The sequence below is a fragment of the Diabrotica undecimpunctata genome, chromosome 9 (genome assembly GCF_040954645.1).
Source record: "Diabrotica undecimpunctata isolate CICGRU chromosome 9, icDiaUnde3, whole genome shotgun sequence".
Classification (NCBI taxonomy): domain Eukaryota; kingdom Metazoa; phylum Arthropoda; class Insecta; order Coleoptera; family Chrysomelidae; genus Diabrotica; species Diabrotica undecimpunctata.
Window position 1 is genome coordinate 42,914,316 of NC_092811.1, and position 21,076 is coordinate 42,935,391.

Below are 21,076 nucleotides of genomic sequence, written 5' to 3' on the forward strand. Positions count from 1 at the left end.
AAACACCATATGATCAAAAATACAATAGTAAATGAAAATCTAATAGTAAGATAATACAAGGAAAAACTCTGCCCGGTTGTACAGTGAAAGAAAAAAAATTAATCGCTATTTGAATTCATGCAATTTGACAGTTTATGACAGCATGCTCTAGGCACAGTAATGATTCACAGTTTGAACAGAAATATTTAGTTTTCTGATCTCGGCTTCTTGGACATACTCAATATCTTCCCATGAGTTTTGGAATCTTGGCAGGTGGCACTGCAGGGGCATCTTGGCCAAAATGTGCAATGTTTTGACGAATAGTCCTTGGTATTCTTGGATTATTTTTTCTTTCAGATATGTGGTCCTGGATCAATTCAAAGCCCAACATTTTAATAAACAATCTTCTGGCAAGTTTGAAATCTTGATTGTTTTCTCTGTATATCACCAAAGCATTTATGGCGGTTGTATTCAAGAGAGAAAACACGATCGTAAGAGGCCATCTCCGTGAGTTTCTAGATACGTTATATGATGCAGACAGTTCATCCACTACATCTACTCCACTTTTAGTAAAGTTGTAGAAGCTTATTATTTCTGGTAAATTTTTATCGCCAGTTGCTTCATCAATAGCTCCATCATGGTGCATGGTGGACAACAGTAGGGCGTTTTTATTTTTTTTTCGACACATACGATAAAAGTGTAATATCTTTCTGAAAGCCAAATAAAGATGTCATTGTTCTCTGTCCTGGACTGTCAAAAATTGTGCTGGGATGCATCGTTTGTTCTTTCTCAGCGTGCCTACTGACGTAAGTTTATGCTCGTTCAGCAATGTTATTATTAATTCATAACTAGTGTACCAGTTGTCAAAGGTCACATTTCGGTTGGAACCAGAAATAAGTTGTATTAGCCTCTCTACTATATCTATTGGGGAATTACTAACACTGTAGGGACCTTCTGGATGTTTTCCTGCTTACACTTCCAAATTTAACACGTTGTACGAACGGGCATCAACTAGGGCTTGCACTTTGATCCCATACTTTGCAGGCTTGTTGGGCATGTACTGTTTGAAAGCACATCTTCCACGAAAAGACTCCAACTTCTCATCTATCGTCACATATTGAGAAGGAGTGTAGGCCTGCTTACAATTTTCAATAAATTTGTCCAGAATTCCACGAACTGGAGCTAATCTGTCAATCGCCAATCTGTCTTTACGATTCTCGATGTTATCAGACCATCAGGAATTGAAAACGATTTATAGACATAGTATTGCGGAATATATCGACACCAGTCCCATCTGTTTGCCATAAGTCTCTCAAATTCTGAAGATTAGAATGAAACATACCTGCTAAATAAAGAAGTCCGATAAATGCTTTAATTTCACATTCATTGGTTGGTTTCACCATGCATTTATTTTGATATGCAATTGATTTTTGTTGAATTTTGAGATTGGTCCAGCGCACTATGTCTTCGATCATTTGTCGGTCAAAAAACAATTGCCAACAATCTAAAGCACGTTTAGCATTTTTTGCATAATGCTTCACGGCCGGAAAATGAGTAATATTGTTCTCTGATATTGTTCGAACCCGTTTATTATTTGAAGCAAGTTTGTTCCATTGTGTTCCGTCTTTTACGAGATATATTTCTTCGTTTCTTGGAGGTCCGTCAGTGCTTTTATTTTCCGTCTCATTCTGAAGTTCTGTTTTTAATGTCTCCATGTCTGAATCTCCGTCAGAAACTACATCTTCTATTGCGATATCCTGCTCCTAGTAGTGGGGTCGACGTGCGCATAAGTCTGCGTTTGATTTATTTTAAGAGCGATATTTGGGAGCTGGGTTTTGTGAAACCCCTCATATGTAGTGCCGGGTTTAGAAATAATAAAGTACCATAAAACAACATTGGTCATTTTAGAGGTCATAGTCATCTCTTTGGAGGTTATATCAATATTACTGTGTTTAAATTTCCACGAATGTGATTAGCAAAAAATAGATTCAATCCACAAAGTTTGGGATATAGCCTTCTGATATAACTTTGTTATTATTATCGAAATGTAAACGAATAAAAAATCCTACGAGATGCTATTGTCAAGTCATAACTGTATAATATATATTTAATTAATTAATAATTATTGCGTACTTTGCGCAATGATCACTTTGAAATAGCTTAAACAATTTTAGTGCTCCCAAAACAAAAAAGAAATAGTTACTTTAAATAAACCTACAATTATTGTTTAATTTGGTTTTTATGAGATCCATAAAAGTACATTTTTATATTCTTTTATTTCATGTGAAATTTTTTACACATATAAGTATAGAAATGTTCATTAGGATAGCAGTTTAAGTGTATGTGTTCTACTTAGTAATATACAACTAGTAAGTTGACTAAATTTTAATTCTACAACTTTTTGTAAACCGGCTGATTTTTGATTTGTCTGGTATTTATCACTTTTTTATAATTCTATTGGCCAACTTATTCTAAATTTACTTATTCCATCTTCCATTCCATTCCATCTATACTATATATACTTCCTCAGGGATACCATCTGATCCAAATGCTATACTTTGTACATAATATTTTAAACTTTTAAAATATGGTTATTTGGGTAACCATTCGATGGCTTAACTTGCAAAGCGGGTAACTCCATTTTGTACTGAAATACAGGTTTTGACGTTGTCGACTGGGTCCAATTGTCACTCACAATATGTTCAATAAAATATTTCCCTAGCTTTTAACATTACGGAGAAAACGGTGAACACGTAAAACGGTCAACTCCTAACACTAACATAACAACACGGAAACGTGGCTAACTCCAAGGTCAACCGCCGTTTTATTTGTACTTGACGGTGAGTGCCACGTTTAGGTACGCGGCCTGTTTTAGAAAACTATGAATTAACAAATAAAATAAAGCTGATTAGATAACGATACAGTGTATAAGAATGGTGGTAAGTACTTTTAATGAAAAAATATACCTTTTTGTGAGAAATATCCAGCTCCAGTTACAGCGTACCATGGTACAGCAGGAAGACAACAATACTAACTTGATTGACAAATATTTAATTAATGATAGCGACTGCATGAATGCACAGCTTGTACCTTATTCTGAGCACTCTGATTCTAACAGTGAAGAAGAACCAAAGATAATTAAGAGAAGAAAAAGGTGTAAGGTAAATAAAGCTACATGGAAAGATCAAATGAACAAGCTTCACAGGGAAAAGGTGCAACAGTATTCTGGGTGTAAAAAATTGAAAGGAAATGGGAAAGAACACAAAAAACGAGTTCTTAAACCTCGATGCAAGTATAGGACAACTGATAAAAGTGATTTAAAATGTAGCGAAGTTTCAGAAGAAGAAAGGAAAACTATATTTGAGATGTTTTGGGGAGGAGGACTTGGGTTTTCGTGAATGGTTTGCAAAACGATCTTTCAAAACACTTTGTTTTTTACCAAAATGACTATCGGGAACTGACCAAAAGGCAAAGAGAATATTTCTCATAAAACAAATCAACACGCAACAAAAAATCCCTTTGAAGTAGAAGTGGAATCACTTAAAGAGGTTTTGAACAACATTCGAAAAATGGAATCCCATTATTGCCGCAAAAATTCGTCCAAGCTTTATTTGTGACCAGAATGGACGTCAAAAAAAGTCTTGTACAATTTCTACACATTAGACTGGTGCGCGCCGAGGAATACCAATCCTCTCTCAATTGCTAAATTTAGTAGAAATTGAAAATATATCACTGTTTAGGCAAAAAATATGAATGCGAAAAGTGCCTCTCTCACAACCTCGGAAATATACCTGACACAGAACATAAGGAGCACATAGAAAAAAAATAATGAACCCCGTCTTGAAAAAGAATAGGATAAAAATACAGAAGAATTTGTATTCACAATGGACACGCAAGCTGTGTTATTAGGACCCAAATCTAAACTCTATATTATAAAACCGAGATATGCACTCACAATGTCTGTGTATTCCATATAAAAAGTAAAGACAGATTTTATAGTTTATTCGTCTTCCGGGTTTGGACCGTGTCATTTGTGAGTGACCCAAAAGTGGGTTCATCTCGACGTTTCGCTACAATTGTATGTAGCTTCTTCAGGAGAACAAAAAAGAAAAGAAACAAAAGACAAGAAGATGGGTAGTTAGCAACGGTAACTCAGTTACTCAACGCAACCAGAGGCGAATACTAACTACCAAGATGGGCATTTGGTCACAGTAACTCAACTACTCAACGCAGCCAGAGGTGAAAACCAAATGCCAGGACAGGGATTCACGTCCAACAGCTCAGAACACTAACGCGTCGAGAGGCAGGGAGTGAATCCCATAGCAGGATTCACTCCCTGCCTCTCGACGCGTTAGTGTTCTGAGCTGTTGGACGTGAATCCCTGTCCTGGCATTTGGTTTTCACCTCTGGCTGCGTTGAGTAGTTGAGTTACTGTGACCAAATGCCCATCTTGGTAGTTAGTATTCGCCTCTGGTTGCGTTGAGTAACTGAGTTACCGTTGCTAACTACCCATCTTCTTGTCTTTTGTTTCTTTTCTTTTTTGTTCTCCTGAAGAAGCTACATACAATTGTAGCGAAACGTCGAGATGAACCCACTTTTGGGTCACTCACAAATGACACGGTCCAAACCCGGAAGACGAATAAACTATAATTCTGACTCTGGCCGTGGAAGCCTACGATTTCATAAGACAGATTTTGTTATCCGTGTAACGAGACCGAAAGAGGGTCGCTCTTACGCTACCATAATTGTCAAGTTTATCACGGAAAAACTTTTGCTGAGATTTTTGTTTTCTCCACAAATCCCTGGACGGGATACTAAAATTATATTGTATAGTGATGGATATACAGCGCAAAATAGAAACGTGATATTGGCAAATGCGTTACTAAACGTGGCAACATTCAACAACGTCACAATTCAGCAAACGTATCTGGAAGTTAGCCATCCTCAGATGGAACCGGACTCAATGCATGCCACCATAGAGATGAAACTGAAAATGGGCTTAGAATAACTAGTCGTAAATTCAAAGACTTACAACAACTAAAAAGTACCTTGCCAGTGGACTACAGGGACTACTACGACAATGTGCCACATGAAAACTGATAAATATAAACTCTATGGTATAATAAAAATAAAATACTTTATTATAAAATAAAAATAAACAAAAATATGATTACAGATTGATTTGATTTTAATATAGAGCTTCCATAATACGATGCAGAGAAAAGTGGGCAACTCCGATTATTTACTATTTTCTTTTAATTACAATCAGGGTAAATATTTTTTTATGCTTTTTAGTAACTTCAAAGTACATAGTAAATAGGCAATAAATAGATTTTTGAAATATTGATATTCTAAATATCAATTTTTTTAAGAAGTTTTTTTGTGTTCCTGTAAAATTTTAAAAAACGTAGTTAGCTACTGTGCAAGTTAAGCCATCGTATTGTTAATTAGTTAGTTCTATAGTCATAATCTGTTAGTTCAACTGGGCTAGTTTTACTGGAAGTTTCGTTAGTTCAATTGGAATTCTATAAAATTTTTATTTTTTTTTTGTTATTTTCATCTCTGACACATTTAACCTGTTTAATGAAAATTTGTTAATTTTTTTTTTGCTATATATTTGGCTATTTTACATATCTTTGTTCCACATTCCCTGGTAATAAGATAGTTGTGTGATGTGTATACTTTTCTGTTTTAGTGCTTGCTACTCGTCCTTTCGCTTTCTTTTTGACGACCGTATAGTTTTGAAGATGAGTATCTGTCCTATTTTTTCCATGGTTTGTATAATTTTTTCCTTTATTTTAGTTTTTTCTTAAACTTGGCTGAATAACCACCAGATATGATTAGTCTGCTTTTTTGTAGTTTCTTTGTTGGTATATGATATCCTGTGTTTTCTCCGGGTTAAATGTTATTTTTCACTGCACAAACCATGGATGAAATTGTACATGAAAATCGGGATATGTACTACTGACTGCTATTGCTGTCTTATCTCCATATGAGCTTATCAACGATCTGGGTTCGGTTGGGTTGTCTGCCGTTTATATGTTGTATATGTATAGCGACAAAACCGGTCCCTGCGGTAATATATCCTCCATAGTCCTGACGCCGGACAGGTTTGGCCCTATCCGAACTCTGAACGTCCTGTGAGCTATGTACGACGAGAGAAGCCATAACATCGCCTTACTATATCAATATTGTTTTATTTTATACAGCAATCCTTCGTGCAAAACTCTATCAAAATCTTTACTGATCGAGAAAGGCGGCTGCTGTATATCTCTTGTCATTGAACCCGCTCATGATGTATGCAGCTAATCGCAGTACCTAAAGTTTACATGACTGTTCGGTTCTAAATCCGAACTGTCTCCTTTTCTTTGTCAACCATTTTTCATCTACTCCTGAATGTAGGTCTCTCCCAATTGCTTCCATCTTTCTCTGTCTTGCGTCAATCGAATCCACTGTTTGCCTGCCACTGCTCTTATGTCATCTACTTATCTTTTTGAGGTCTTCCCATGCTTCTTGTTGTCGTCCTTGGTCTGAATTATAGAATTCTCCGTGTCCACCTGTTGTCATTATATCGGGCTACGTGACCTGCCCAGCGCCATTTCATTTTTGTAATTTCTTCCACAATATCCCTAATCTTCGTTCCACGTCTTATTTCGGTGTTTCTAATCTTGTCTCTTAGTGATATTCCAAGCATGATTCGTTCCATTGCTCTTTGCGTTGTTTCTAATTTTTTAGCAGATTTTTTGGTAAGGGCTACTGTCTCTGTATCCGAACTGTAGTTCAGGGATAGTTGCAAGAGCCTTGTATCCTTCTTTTAGTCTTATAAGTATTATTTGCTTTGCAAATTTGCTTAGTGCTAGTAAGAAGCTTATCGGTCGATATTCTCTTAGAAATGTACCGTTTTCGCTGTTTTTTTTATTATTATGACATAAGCTTCTTTCCATCTTAATTTTAGGATGTTGTTAATTAAGTTTGTTAGGTGTACTATCGCTTCAGCTGGCAGATTTCTCAGAGCTCTATTCATCATGTTTTCTGGTCTTGGTGCTTTCTTGACGTTGGTGAGTTTAATGAATTGTCCGATGTCTTTGGGGGAGGTGTAGGTTACGACTATAATACACCTTCTTTATTTTAGAATTCTACAGCTTCTCTACACTTCTGCTGTGTTTTATTGGGGTGGTATTTATTCCTAAATAATTCTTCAAGCATGTTTTTATAACTTGCGCTTTGTCTTCCTTTTTTGTATACACAATTCCATTTCCTGCGCAAAAAGGTATAATTGGTTTCTTGTCCTTTCGTAGGATTTTCAAAGCTTTCAGAACGCAGTTTTATTTGGGTTCATTGCTAAATATAGCTGTCTCTGCTTTCAGTCCTGTATGTTTCTAGTTGTTTTTTCAACTTTTTTATTTAACACATTGGCAATTCTTTTGTGATTTTTATCTCTTATTTGGCTGGCTTCCATTTTTTTCCTGTTTTTTCTTTTATCAATTCTTTTAACTCCCTGACTCTCCTTTGATTAATGGAGTTTCTTGTTTTGTGGTGCTGGCATCCATAGTTTTGTTTACCTTTTTCTATATTTAAAACACGTTCTTCTGGTTCTTTTTTGTGCTTATTGTGGGTACTGTTTTATTTGTTTCACTTAAAATTCGTTTCTAGTTAAACCAACTTGTTCGTTTTTCTTGTGGGTTTATAAGTAGTTTTTTCTACTGCTCCCGGGTCAATAAAATTGGATTGTGTATTGCTTTAGACTTGTTTTCTGAATGTATCTAAATATTCATTGTTTTCAAGATAAGATAAAGTTTTCTAATTGTTTTAAGATTTAATAATGTTTTTCCTAAAATAGTCTACACCCGAAAATCCGAACGGAATCTCCGTTAATTTTTGAAACATTTTAGTATAACTTTTGTTACATTAAATAGTTGTATACTAGTTATATACTAAATTAAATAATCGTGTCCAGTACAATTTATCTAAAATATTACCTGTGAATCCAAAGTAGCAGGTTACCTCACCCTTACCTATACAATGGATCATATTGCCTTAAAACGAAGTGTCTTCCAACAGAAAATTTGACCCCCCACAAACTTAGAAACCAAGCGTTTCTTCAAAATTAAAAAAAAACACGCCAATTTGTATTGGGAGGGACACTATTTGCATGCAAAATATATACTCTTAAATATATCCCCCTACTGCCCCGCATCAACCACTCGTTTTTTTTTTTTTAATTTTCGGAATAACTTTGAAGATAATTTTGAATTTAACTAAGTTATTGGTTCAACACAGTAATAACAAAAACATAAAATTTCATCAAATTAACTAATTAAATGTTCGAAGTGCCCTCCTGTGATCTTCAAACAAAAATTCAGTATATTTTCAAAGCCTCTTCGTATATTTGGAAATACCTCCGATGTCAATAATAAGCATTCTGTCGGAGTGGCGTATATTTTTGATTTCAGGTATACTCACAAAAAAAATCCAAAGGCAAAAGATCCGGTGATCTGGCCGGCCACTCTATTGGACTCCCTTTGTCAATGCAACGCCATGGAAACGTTGATTCAAAAATTGTCTTTCAGGTTAAGCATAATGTGGGGGTGCTTCGTCCTATTGCAAAGTCAGTTTATTTTCTAAAAGATTATAATCAGATTCCAATGTGTTAGAGATGAGTGGCTTAATAATGTCTTCTAACAAATTTAAATAAGTTGTTTCGTTGAGATTCATTTCATACAATAATGATCCAATAACGTAATTTCCTGAATTGGAGGTGTTTGTGTATGTCACCATGAATAAATGAGGATTACTTTTACTCCAATATGGACAATTAAGGTTATTTACTTCACCATTTAAGGTCAATACGAACATTTAACTGGTTAATTTGGTGAAATTTTAGGTTGTTCTTGTTATTACTGATTTACAACTAATAAATTAGTTAAACCCAAAATTACCTTCAATTTTATTACGTAAATTAAACAAAAAGTAAAGTGTAGTTTAGAGAAAAAAATTACCTTTCAAAATATGTGCCACTCGACCACACTTGCTATTTAGAAAAAAGTAGGGGTTGATGCGGGCCGTAGGGATTTACATTTGAGGGTATAAATTTTGCATAAAAATTCGTCCTTCCCAAATTGAAGTGTTTTCTTAAATTTTGAAGAAATTCTTGGTTTCTGAGTTTCTGGGAGGTCAAATTTTCATTCGACCACACTGTATATCTTTGTACAGAATATTGTAAGGATTGTCTTATTAGCCAATGTATTGTTGCTGGTATCCGGCCACTATAAGATACGTAATTTATATGGGGGCCACCCTAAAAATGCATATATTTGCTCAATCTCTAAGAGCTTGAAATACTATTCATGGAAAATAATATATGTTTGAAACCTAGCTTTTCTGTTTTCTAAAAAGCTTCTTACCACAACTAAATACCAATTCTTTATTTCATATACGACGACCTACTGCGTCTCATACTGCGTCCCTTACTTTAAAGAATTATTCTGCCAACTACTTGATTTGTTTACAATATAGGTTGGCAACTTACGTCGATTACACTTCATTAATAAAGTAAAAAAAAAGTGATCTACACATAGCAATTGTTTGATTTCATAACAAAGGAATATATTCCATGAGCTGTATGCTTAAGGAGATTGCAAATATGAGAAATTCAGTTCATATAGAACAGGTTTCCAAAAACAAAATGCCAAATGTATTATTTTTAGCCAAAAAAACATAAACAAACTTATTTCATTTTCAAATTATTTAAATTTTTTTTTCTTTTTTTCAGCAAAGATGGTTTTTAAACTAGCTGCTTTTCTTTCAATGTGCATATATCTTCAAGTATCAAATTGTGCACTTAACAAGCAGGTTAGTAATATATACTCAACACTTAGTAATATATAAATATTATATATATATAATATATATATATATATATATATATATATATATATTTATATTATTTATATATATATATATATATATATATCGCTCTTCCGGAAGAACAGTGTCACAAGTCAAAAAATCAAAAAACATCATTTTTCAGGAGAGACAAAAATAGATTTTTTTCGATCTTAATTTTGCTGTCAGTTTTAAACGGTAATCGCTAAAATTTTCAAATCAAAAACAAAGAATATGGATAAGTGAATGTTTTTAATTATGTAAGAAGCAAAACCAAAAAAATATATCTGATTTAACAAAGAAAAAAAGATGAAAATTTTGACTTCTGGCACTTTTCTTTTAAAATGTTGGTCACTTTTTTAAAAATTAAAATGAAAGTATTAACTTGAGAAATGAAATTTTATTTATAATAATATGGAAATTATGTTACTAGTATAAAAAAATATTATTAAACATATAAAAGAAAATAATAAATTTATGTCTAACACTTGATAAAACGAAAATACTTGAATATAACAGGTAAATAGTAGGTAATCTACAAAGACTCATAAAATGGGAAATAGCTCTTGGGGATACAATTTTTTTTAATTATGATGTCAGCCCTTTCTTCTTTTTTTTATATCCCTACTTTATTTTTGTAAACCTTTTTCAATTTTGGTTTGATATTTTTTTTTCTTTGATTCAATATTAACACACTATCAAAATGTTCTTGCTGGTAAGTGGTTTTATAAAACAATTTCCAGTGAATTCTTTTGTGATTTTTAAAACTTTTATATCAGAAACTTTTACGGGTCTGCCATTAGTATTCTTGGAAAAAGAGTTTCAAGTCATAATATCAGCTGCTAATTGCTTCAGATCAAAAATGTCTTGATCACAAATTTCATCAACTTCGCATGGTTCTCCAGATTTTTTAGTAGTGCGTACAAGCGTCGCATACTGATCAGGGATATATACAGGTCCTAACCTTTTTGATCTTTTAATTTGGCGTTCTATAACTGAATGAGCACTATCTCACTCATTCTGACTGTGTGCTGTAACCAAAAACTTATGTTATGCTCTGTAGCTCATCGATATTCAAAATGGCGTATAAGTATGCAGCTATCATAAAACGGTGTTTTCGGTGGCCTGCACAGTTATTAGAAAAAAAAAATATTTCTATTTTTCTCTTTTGTATCGTTTTCCTTTTCTTTACGAGATAAATCTGTTTCTACACGATGCACGTCATACATGATCTGTAGACTATTTATTTCTCCTCTTCCGTAGCTTTATTATAGTCAACACATACTTCGCACTGGTCTTTCTTTGGGACAAACAAAGACAGATTAAATTCTTCGTTAAAAATACAATCGCACAAGATGTGGTTTTCAAACGGTTGATTTTTCTCTTCACAAATTTTGGTATAATCCCCATGGAGCTCTGCAATTATTTCACCTCTTTCTATATATTGTTTTTCAGTTTTTTTCACGGTAATAGTGGCTTTCCACTTTGGGTATTGATTTAATGTGTTCTCTGATATCATTTTTTATGTTTTCGTCTACTATAAACAGATCTTTTGTTTGAAGGACAGTTCGTAACGACCTGTCTGTAATGAAAAAATTTATAAAAGATTTAAAAAATAATTTACATACACAACTTCTTAGCCCGTTTACTTCAAAGAAAAATGCATTGTTGGGGCGCGATATAGGAGAAAAAAGTCATTTCTCTAAATATTTTAACAGTGACGATAAATAGTAAATCTATTTTTTCAAGAAAAATGTCATATGCACAATATATTTTATCAAATACTTCATGCATAATTACATAACTCAAAGTATGACTATATTTTATTAAAAATGTAATAAGAAACCTACTCACCTTTTCAAGAAAAACGACACAAATCTAAATATCCCACTTTTCCGTCGAAACGCCGAAAAATACTAGGACACTTCTCAAAATATAACGGTTTTCTTGGTAAAAATCGATACGTTTACTTCGAACATCAGACCCCAACAGAAAAGTGTCATTCTTCCGGAATAAAAGTATTCATTTTACCACTAAAGGAATAATGACACTACCGCCAACTTTTAAAGTTGGTAGTAGATATCTATGTGACATTTTTCCTGGTAAAAGTAGTAAATATTTGGAGTCAATTTAACTAGATAACTGGAATTATGCATTTTTTGAGTTGTGTCACTTTTCTTCCGGATGAGCGAAATTTTCATAGAATATATAAAAACGCCCCTCATATAAGAATAATTTATACCGAAACGTTTCAGGTATATATCAAAATTTAAGTTTAACCTTAGAAAACGTAAACGTGACATCTTTACCTCGTTTTCTTTAAAGAAAGTTCTAAAAAAATCTTTTCATATACCAAATAAAAATCAGAAGATCTATTAAAATAAACTATATTGAAAAAAACAATGAGAAACTACAAGAAATAATGGTCCCTAGTGATTTAATACTATGGATATAATGAAGAAAAATCAACAAACTATTGCTTCTGGTGAAACAAACCCAAAATCTTGGCAAGGACGACTAATACTAAAACCTAGGTTCTTCCTGGCTGTCACCAAGTGAACCCCTGAGAACAAGTCAATCCATTTAATAGTCTATTTCTTCTTTCTTGGCTCAACAACTGGATAAATTTCTGTAAGAAATGTATCCAAGTGTTGCTACGCCACTGGTAGCAATTAACTTATACTTCTTAAAATCTACCGAGGTAAATTCTCCAGAAAATTCTCATGAACGCCGATATAGTTTACCTGATAATGTATTCAGAAGATATATTTACCCACAGATTAACTTTCTCCAACCAATTCCCAAAATTTTCCTGTTAGAAAGCATTCAAAAGGTGGTTTTTACCTACCTCTGTATAAAAATCTCAAAGATGTTCCCCGCAAACCTCTTGGCAATAGTTAGGCATTGCAATCGTATCATTGTAGTATTTGACCAAGTGGGTCGACGCATTCCTTGGTTATAGATTCTATAACTCACGCGTAGCATTCAGTGTCACCTTGTAGTTAAAAGATAAACGCTCATTCGTAATCAATTATATTAGTATTGAAGAGAACATCCTTAGTTGAAGGTGTAATTGTTAGTAACATTTTAATCTGTGTCAGTGCTCGTGTAGTGTGTCGCGGACTTGTCTAAGGTGGACGTGGACAGTGATCAGCGGTTTCAATAAAAGAATTTTGCGCTAAAACTGTGGCTAGATATTAACTTAGTTGTAGTAACATTCAATCATTTAATTACGTATTGTTTAAAATGCTTGTGTTCTTATTTCTCACGTTAGTGGGTGGTCCTTTGATTTAGAAATAATTACATGATTTAGTACGCTCTAAATGCTAGAAAGATCGCCATCCTAATTTCTTGAACAAATATTTGTTTATCCCTTAACTACAGACATTCCACTATTACCACGTAACAACAGAGCCCTGGTATTTTTTACCGGTAATTATAAAAAATTGAGTCAAATATAAAGTCAAATATAAAGTTAATAAAAAAAATGCATTATGTATTTTTCTTGTAGTGTCTAGATATGGGAGAACTGGTGAAATGAGTAATTTTAATTATAAAATACAAGATTTTTAAAGAATAATCTATTAAAGGATAATTTTGGTAACATTTTTGGTCTATTGAAACAAACAGCCATAAATGCTATGAAAAAAAATTTAGATTTTTTTTAAACAAATAAACCTAATATAGAATCATAAAAGAAACATAAAATAGAATTTACGAAAATCTATAAAATCTATACATCTATGAGAAAGAATCTGCAAGAGGTATGTAAAATTGTCAAATAAATTAAGTGGCACATTCCTTGCAAACTCTTGCCGTGCATTGCAAACATATCGGAGTCTTGCACATTATGCAAATATGAGTGGTTTTTCTTTCTTCAGTGATTCAGTATCATGGTTTGTTGGTACATACCCTGCATCTGAGTCCACATCACTTGCGCCAGAATCAATTTGCTCATTCCATTTTGCAAAATTTCCTCAAAAATGTTATCACCAAATTTAACCCTCTTTGAAGGTCCAGGATGACTCCCAGAGTCCATTTCTTTACTCTTTTCCTAAAAACCCAAAAATATTATAAACAGTTAACATTTTGCCCATATAAGACTCATTAAAAATACTTACTTAAAAACAGACGTCCGGTAAATTTTACCGGTTAAGATTTTTGATGTGAGCTACGAAAGAAAATATTCACAATACACGCCGACCGCTTTGATTAGCACTGTAATACAAACTGCCCGAAAGGTACTGAGACACATGAAATTGTAAGTGGTGCGGATACCACGAAATCCGCGTTTTGGGATCGCCCACAGGTAAAAAATACCAGATCTCTTTAGGTAAGGGTTAATTCTATCAACAACTCTAAGTACGTTTTGGCAGCGTTTACTAATTTCCTTCACTCTTGTCGGTATTGTACAGTAATTTTACATTTCTGCACCCTCATCTTAGAGCTAAAGCGCACTACAGCGTCTATGTCCATGACCACTGGCTCTAAGATGGGAGGGCAGAAATGGAAGATTACTTTACAACACCGGCAAGAGTGGAGAAAATTAGTAAACGCTGCCAAGACTTAGACTTGTAGAGCCAAGAAAGAAAAAGTCTATGTAAGCATCTGGAAAACTTTTTTAACCTTCGTTGTAGTTGACACCGACGTAGTAGATTTTTCGCGCTAAAACTCAAATGCGCATATTGTTTTGTCCGCGCGGCCAGGTAGCTTTCGAATCCTCATCACGCTATTCAGTCTTGAAAAATCTGTGGCCGAGTGCGGATAATTCATATGTTATTTGACTTGACGCACAGTATGAGCGACCGAGGTTACCATTTGTGTTATACTCAACAGTAATTTTTTGTCGTTTTTTGGTCCATAGTCAGTTTAAATAATAAATATTCATTTTAGGAGTTATAAGTGAATATGGCTTACGAAAGAGAACAAATCAGGTTGCAACAACTTTTTGACGAAATTGTTGTTAATTCCGAACCGGAACCAGAAGATGACGACGCAAGTTTGTAAAATGATTGTTTAGAAGAATATGATACCAATTCAGACGAGGATTTCTGTGATGAAGAATATGTCGAAACTCATGTACCAGTAGAAGCAAAAAACCGCGCAAACCACGTTTGTTTGGAAAAAATGGAACATACTGAAAATCTTCTAACCAATCTGGCAAAACCAAAAGGTGATATTAGGCGAAAATTAGTGATAAGAGAGATTTGGAAATGTTTTTTCACTACAGATATTCTAGAAAAAATAGTAGAATGCACCAATAAGTTCATAGCATTGAAACGTTATGACACAGTCAATAACAGAACGGCTAGGCCAATTGATCTTATAGAATTAAAAGCTCTATTTGGGCTGTTGTACATATCTGGCGCTAACAAAAGCAATCACCAGAATGCTGATGATTTCTTTAGAACAGATCGAAGGTCAATGGAAATTTATCGCCTTACGATGTCGCTAAAGAGGTTCTAGTTGGCCGCTAATTCGACAAGTTGGCCGCGATACGTGATATTTTTGAAGCTTTTTATTCTAATCTATCAAAGCATTACAATCTTTCGGCATATACTACGATAGATGAAAAGTTAAATGCCTTTCGCTGCAAATGTTTATTCAGGGTTTACATACCAAATAAACCAAGTCGTTGCGGTATAAAAATATATGCTTTAGCAGACGTTGAGATGTAGTATACGTCCAAGATGGAAGTATATGTTCATACACAGCCAGCAGGATAATATTTTGTTGATACGTCAAGTATGTCACTTGTACCTCGTCTGTGTGAACCGATTTGGGGAACGGGAAGGAACGTTACCATGGATATTTTTTTCACAAGCGTTCAGCTCGCGCGATTAATTTAACGTGAACATCGTCTAACTGTTATGGGAACGTTACGAAAGAATAAACCTCAAATTCCTCTAGTGCTAACACAACAAAGGCTAAAAAAACCAGTATGTTCGTATTTCAAGAGAAGTGTACCCCTGTATCGTATGTATGTACCTCGAAAAGATAAAAATATTTTATTGTTATCTACTATGCATTACGACAACATTGATAATGCAACAGGTAAACCAGAAATAATCATAGATTACAATAAGAAGACTAAAGGAGGCGTGGATGTCGTGGACAAACTCTGCGCGGCATACAATTGTGCTAGAGCAACCCGTCGCTGGCCAATGATAATTTTTTCAGTTATTTGAATGTCGCTGGGATAAATTCCTACATTATATACAATAAGTTCGACTCGAGTAGTCGAACAGTGCCGACGTGCTTTAGTAGGAGCAACTGACCTGACGTCAACGGGGCTTTTCAGCTCCACGGTGGGTAAGACACCGTTAGTGGCGCAGGCACTTGACTTTTATTAAGGCAAAAAGCGTATAATATTTTATTACTAGCTTAAACCGCAGAGAGGTTGTATTTATAGGCCTCTCTCGGAGGGCTATAATAAATAGCATTTGCGAAGAATCGGGATCTCTGTATTGTGTCGACAGGACTGACACTGTAAGGCCTAGTTTTTTAATCTAGGTCGGACAGCAACGGCCCCTGCGCTTGCAGAGTGAGAAACATCAAGAGGCACCCTCCTGGAGACAGGAGTGAACAACCGCGTCAGGGCCTGGGAAGACACCCAGAATCCACACGACACGTGTAGGGTGGACAAACAAAAAACTACAGTCTTCAAAGTAGACAGATCTGAAATGTTTCTTATGAGATCACCGAGCTCTCCGCTCAATCTGTGAATCCCTCACAACCCATCCCAAACCCCGAATCGGAGTATGTATCTCAAGATACAGCACCGTATTCAATCCCAGCATCCCCAACCATCTCAGAGATGGACACCCTGATTGAAGGCCCCTTGTCGGACAATGAATATAGCAACGATGCCTCTGACCATCAGTCAGTAGCATCAAACTTTGATGATAGATCATCTGCGGATTTTCAATCCAAACGACAAATATTTGACGCGAACATCGTCTATATTGCTCGCCGCAGCGAGGACATGATAAGAAAAAGGCCATGCTCCAGTCCAGGGAAAAACCCTGAGACAGACACTAAGAAGCATAGAGAAGAGGAATCTACGCTGCATATTCTCATCCAGAAAATGGATGATATGCAACGTAACCATAACAAGCAAATCGAGGCACTACTTGATCAACTCAACGAGTGGAGACAAGAAAACAAAAAGTTAATTGCACAAATAGTGCACTTAACTGAGGAGAAGGAGGCGACAAAAGTCCCCACTAAGCGCATGCGCGAGGCAAATCATGACATAAGGGTAGAACAACCCGAACAAATCCCAAAAAATCAGCTCGATAAGGTTGAAAAACCGACAACTGCTGTGTATAACACCGAAGCATTTGAGAAGTCCTGGCAAAAAGTAGCCAAAAAACAAAGAAAGCAGGAAACCACTGCTAAAAACACCGTCGAAGCCACGCCCACAGAAACTGTGAGTGTTGCGCAGAAACAACGAGAAATCGTTGAAAAAAGACAGAAAAAGATAATGGATGACGTGATTAGATCACGCCAATCCAAAAAAGCCCAAAAAAACAATAATAAAGAGACAGCAAAAACAAGCAACAACAACGAAACAGTGGTACCTGCTGAAAACACAGTAAAAATGCCGAAACCTCCGGCAATTATACTAAAGACGGTCAACGAAAGTCAAAATATCCTGCGGAAAGCCGCAGAGAATTCCATCCAGTCGGACAACAAGTTCGCAAAGTCAGGGCGGTCTGTTATTATTCAGACTAAAAGCAGAGAGGGATACTTAGGGATGGTTAAAATCCTAGAGGAACATCGACCTGCTATAAACTTTATAGCCTATCCTATCGACGTACCAAAAAATAAGAGATTTGTAATCAGAGGATTGCAAACCAATGTCGAATTGCGAACAATCGCAATCGAACTTGAGAACAAAGGCATCGATGTCATTAAAGTAGAGACTGTCTCAGCAATAAGAGATGGGAGAAAAGTACAACTCCCACTATTTAAAATCACGGTTCCGGAAGAGGAAGCCGAAAACATAAGGAAAATAAACAACCTCTGCTATCTTCGAGTAAGAATCGAAGATGAGTATAAACAAAAACGGGATGTGGTTCAATGCTACAATTGCCAGGACTTCTACCATGGCTCTAGTGCCTGCCATTGCGCCTCGCGATGCGTTAAATGCGGAGACTACCATAGGTCATCAGACTATCCAAAAGACACGGAAACACCGGCCAAATGTGCGAACTGCGACGGAGCCCATACAGCCAGCTACAGGGGGTGCACAAAAGCACCCAAAAAGAAGACAAGCACGACAGTACAACCAAAGTACAAGGATGCACTAAGTGCACCAACCACACGGTCTAACATTAGTTATGCCGCAGCGACAAAAGCAGCAGAACAACCAAAAGTTGCCCCAGCAAACACATATATAACAACCGACGACCTCATGGAAATCATGAATAGCAAACTGAAGCACATCACAGACCACTTCACGGGTTTGTTTGAAAAATTCACCCATGCCCTCGATGCGATGAGCAAATGTAGACCGGAATAATGACAGTACAGTTGGACGAGCTAAAGATCGGATCGTGGAATTCGGGCGGGATTCGTTCGAAAATTAACATCCTTGACCAGATTACCAACAGACTCGCTATTGATGTCATAGCCTTACAAGAGACTAGACTAGTCGAGAGAATTAAGACAAAAATTCCTGGTTATGTCATCCATAGGGAAGATCGCACTTCGCGCTCAGGTGGCACGGCCATTATGGTAAGAGGGCAAATAGACCACCATCTAGTGCCCACACCACTTGTCCTGGTCACAATGGAAGCGACAATAGTCCGAATCGCCATGGCTAACGAGACGCTGAAAATAGTTTCGGCGTACGTTAGACCACACGACCCGGTACTAAACGAAGACCTCGATCTCATATTAGATTCCGACGATAATTATCGGCGATCTGAACGCTAGGTCGCCCAACTGGTACGACCGACGTACAAATGCAAACGGTAGACGACTCTGTGCCTATCTCGAAAACAAAAACAACACCATAGTAACGGGTCCCACAGACCCAACATGCTTCCACGGAGAACTTCCCTCACACATAGACATAGCAATTCTGCACAACATAGGGCAACATAGTAAGTGAAAATATTGGAGCAATTCCAACAATCAACAATACAGAAGAGCTAGAAGAAAGTATAATTAAACTAGAACAAACAATGCTAAATGCCATCGATGCCAGCACAAAAACGGAAAATAAAATAACACAAAAAGACAGATTCAAAGAAATATCAAATGAGCTAAAAGATCTCATTAAAGAAAAGAATAGGAAAAGAAGAAGAGCTCAAAGAACAAGAAACCAAGAAGACAAAAGAATTGCTAATGAATTAGACAGAGAAGTTAAAAGAAGATTAAATGAGCACAGAAGCGAGCTCTGGGACAAATTTATCCAAGAGCTAAATCCAAATCAATCCGCATTCTGGAAAGTATCTAAAATACTGAGAAAAGATAAAAAACCTATACCGTCCTTACACGGAACAAACGGTAGGGTATTTACCGAACAGAAAAAAGCTGAAGTAATGAGAGAAACACTCGAAATGAACAACATGCAAAACTTTCACCCGGCAGAAGATCTAGACTTCACGGAGGAAGTAGAAAGAAGCGCTAGACGCTTAAGAAGGAGAAAAGGCATAATAGGCCTAGAACATACAAGTCCGGAAGAAATCAAAGAACTAATCAAACTACTAAATCCAAAGAAAGCAGCTGGACCTGATAAAATCACAAACAGGGCAATTAAAAATGTACCAAACAAGATCATAGTGTACATTGCAAACATAATAAATGGAATATTACGTCCGAGATACTTTCCAGACAGGTGGAAAGAAGCTGAAGTTATAATGATTGGAAAACCGGGAAAAGACGGGAGCTTTCCACAAAACTATCGACCTATAAGTCTACTATCATGTCTAAGTAAAATAGCCGAGAGAGTAATCTTAAAAAGACTCCAAACAGAGTCCGAAACAATCGGAATGATTCCAGAAGCACAGTTCGGTTTTAGATCCAGATACTCTTGTGAATTACAAGTACTCAGGCTAACGGAATTCATTACCAAAGGATACAACGAGAAAATGTACACCGCTACAGCTTTTCTAGACGTTAGTAAGGCATTTGACAGAGTATGGCACGAAGGCCTACTCTACAAAATGAGTCAAAATGGATACAGTGAGGCGATGACATGTCTCCTTGCGTCATACCTGACAAACCGGAGATTCAGAGTTCGAATAGGGCCTGCCTTCCTTTAAATATTTAAAATTTAAAAAATTTATTTAAAATTTAAAACCCGGCTTCCAAATCTACTGAAATAATTATTTAAAACCCAGGTGAGCAATTAAATCATTTAGTTTTATAGGCCTACTATCATTTTATTGATATTTTCATTTTCTTTTGAAATATTAAAAATGTAAAATCCGAGTTTTCTCATATGTATCATGTGGCCTTGAGCCTAGATCATAAATTTATCGGACACCTAATTAGTTTTTTCTGTTTTTTTTGTATACCTACTCGGTATAAAAACTTTCATGCTTAATTTACTAGATATTCTTTAAATGCGCAGACGCAATAAATAGACAGGATGACAGTCAGCTGATGAAATAAAATGGTTGTTTACTGTGGTAATTCGATGTAAGAGTATGTGTTGACAGTCATCTTTGGGTGCCTTGATGTTTCTCTAAATGTTATTTTTTGTAGATTTCACCCGATTATGATAACGTTTAATATTAGAATTAGTTTAACCGAAAAGTTTAACCGAACAATTACTTCAACCCATTGGTAACCAGGAACCGATTGTCTCCAGAACCACAGCGTTCTTCTTCATTTGTTTTTCGGAGCCTCAAGGACCGTCAGAGTCTTAAGGGGACCTAACCAGGACAGCTGTAGTGTTGTGACAGACATTAATAACAAGTTTCTCAGGGTTAAGGTTTTTTCTTGTAATTTACAACTTTGTATATGCATATACCAAGGTTAGTACTTATTACAGTTTTTGTAACATCTATAAAAAGTTAGGTAAATAGTTATTAATTAATTAAATTAGATTCATTGTTAGGGAAGGGGTTCATGATTTTTGTATAGCGGTTTTTAAAAGGGAAGGGAAGAAATTTATGTATCAGGGTTTTTAAAAATTATATATATATATATATGTATATATATATCTTTCCGAGTCTGTTGACCATACTTTTGT

The 21,076-nt window shown here is 35.5% G+C and overlaps 2 protein-coding genes across 2 annotated transcripts in view; one reads left to right on the forward strand and one right to left on the reverse strand.

Moving 5' to 3' along the window:
* Positions 1-217: 217 nt before the first annotated feature.
* On the reverse strand, positions 218-625 carry LOC140450568 (uncharacterized). Its single transcript, XM_072544223.1, has one exon. It carries the CDS (start codon positions 623-625, stop codon positions 218-220), a length of 408 nt encoding a protein of 135 aa, XP_072400324.1.
* A 1,684-nt stretch (positions 626-2,309) lies between these two features.
* The window catches only part of LOC140449436 (uncharacterized), a 54,374-nt gene continuing 35,607 nt past the window's right edge, over positions 2,310-21,076 (forward strand). The window contains exons 1-2 of the mRNA XM_072542605.1: positions 2,310-2,348; positions 9,752-9,831. Coding sequence (XP_072398706.1) covers positions 9,757-9,831 — 75 coding nt within the window. The 5' untranslated portion in view covers positions 2,310-2,348; positions 9,752-9,756. The remainder of the gene's footprint in view (positions 2,349-9,751; positions 9,832-21,076) is intronic.

What these genes read in the sequence shown, in the direction of transcription:
- LOC140450568 (XM_072544223.1), bottom strand. Translation starts at nt 625, where the DNA reads ATGCACCATGATGGAGCTATTGATGAAGCAACTGGCGATAAAAATTTA.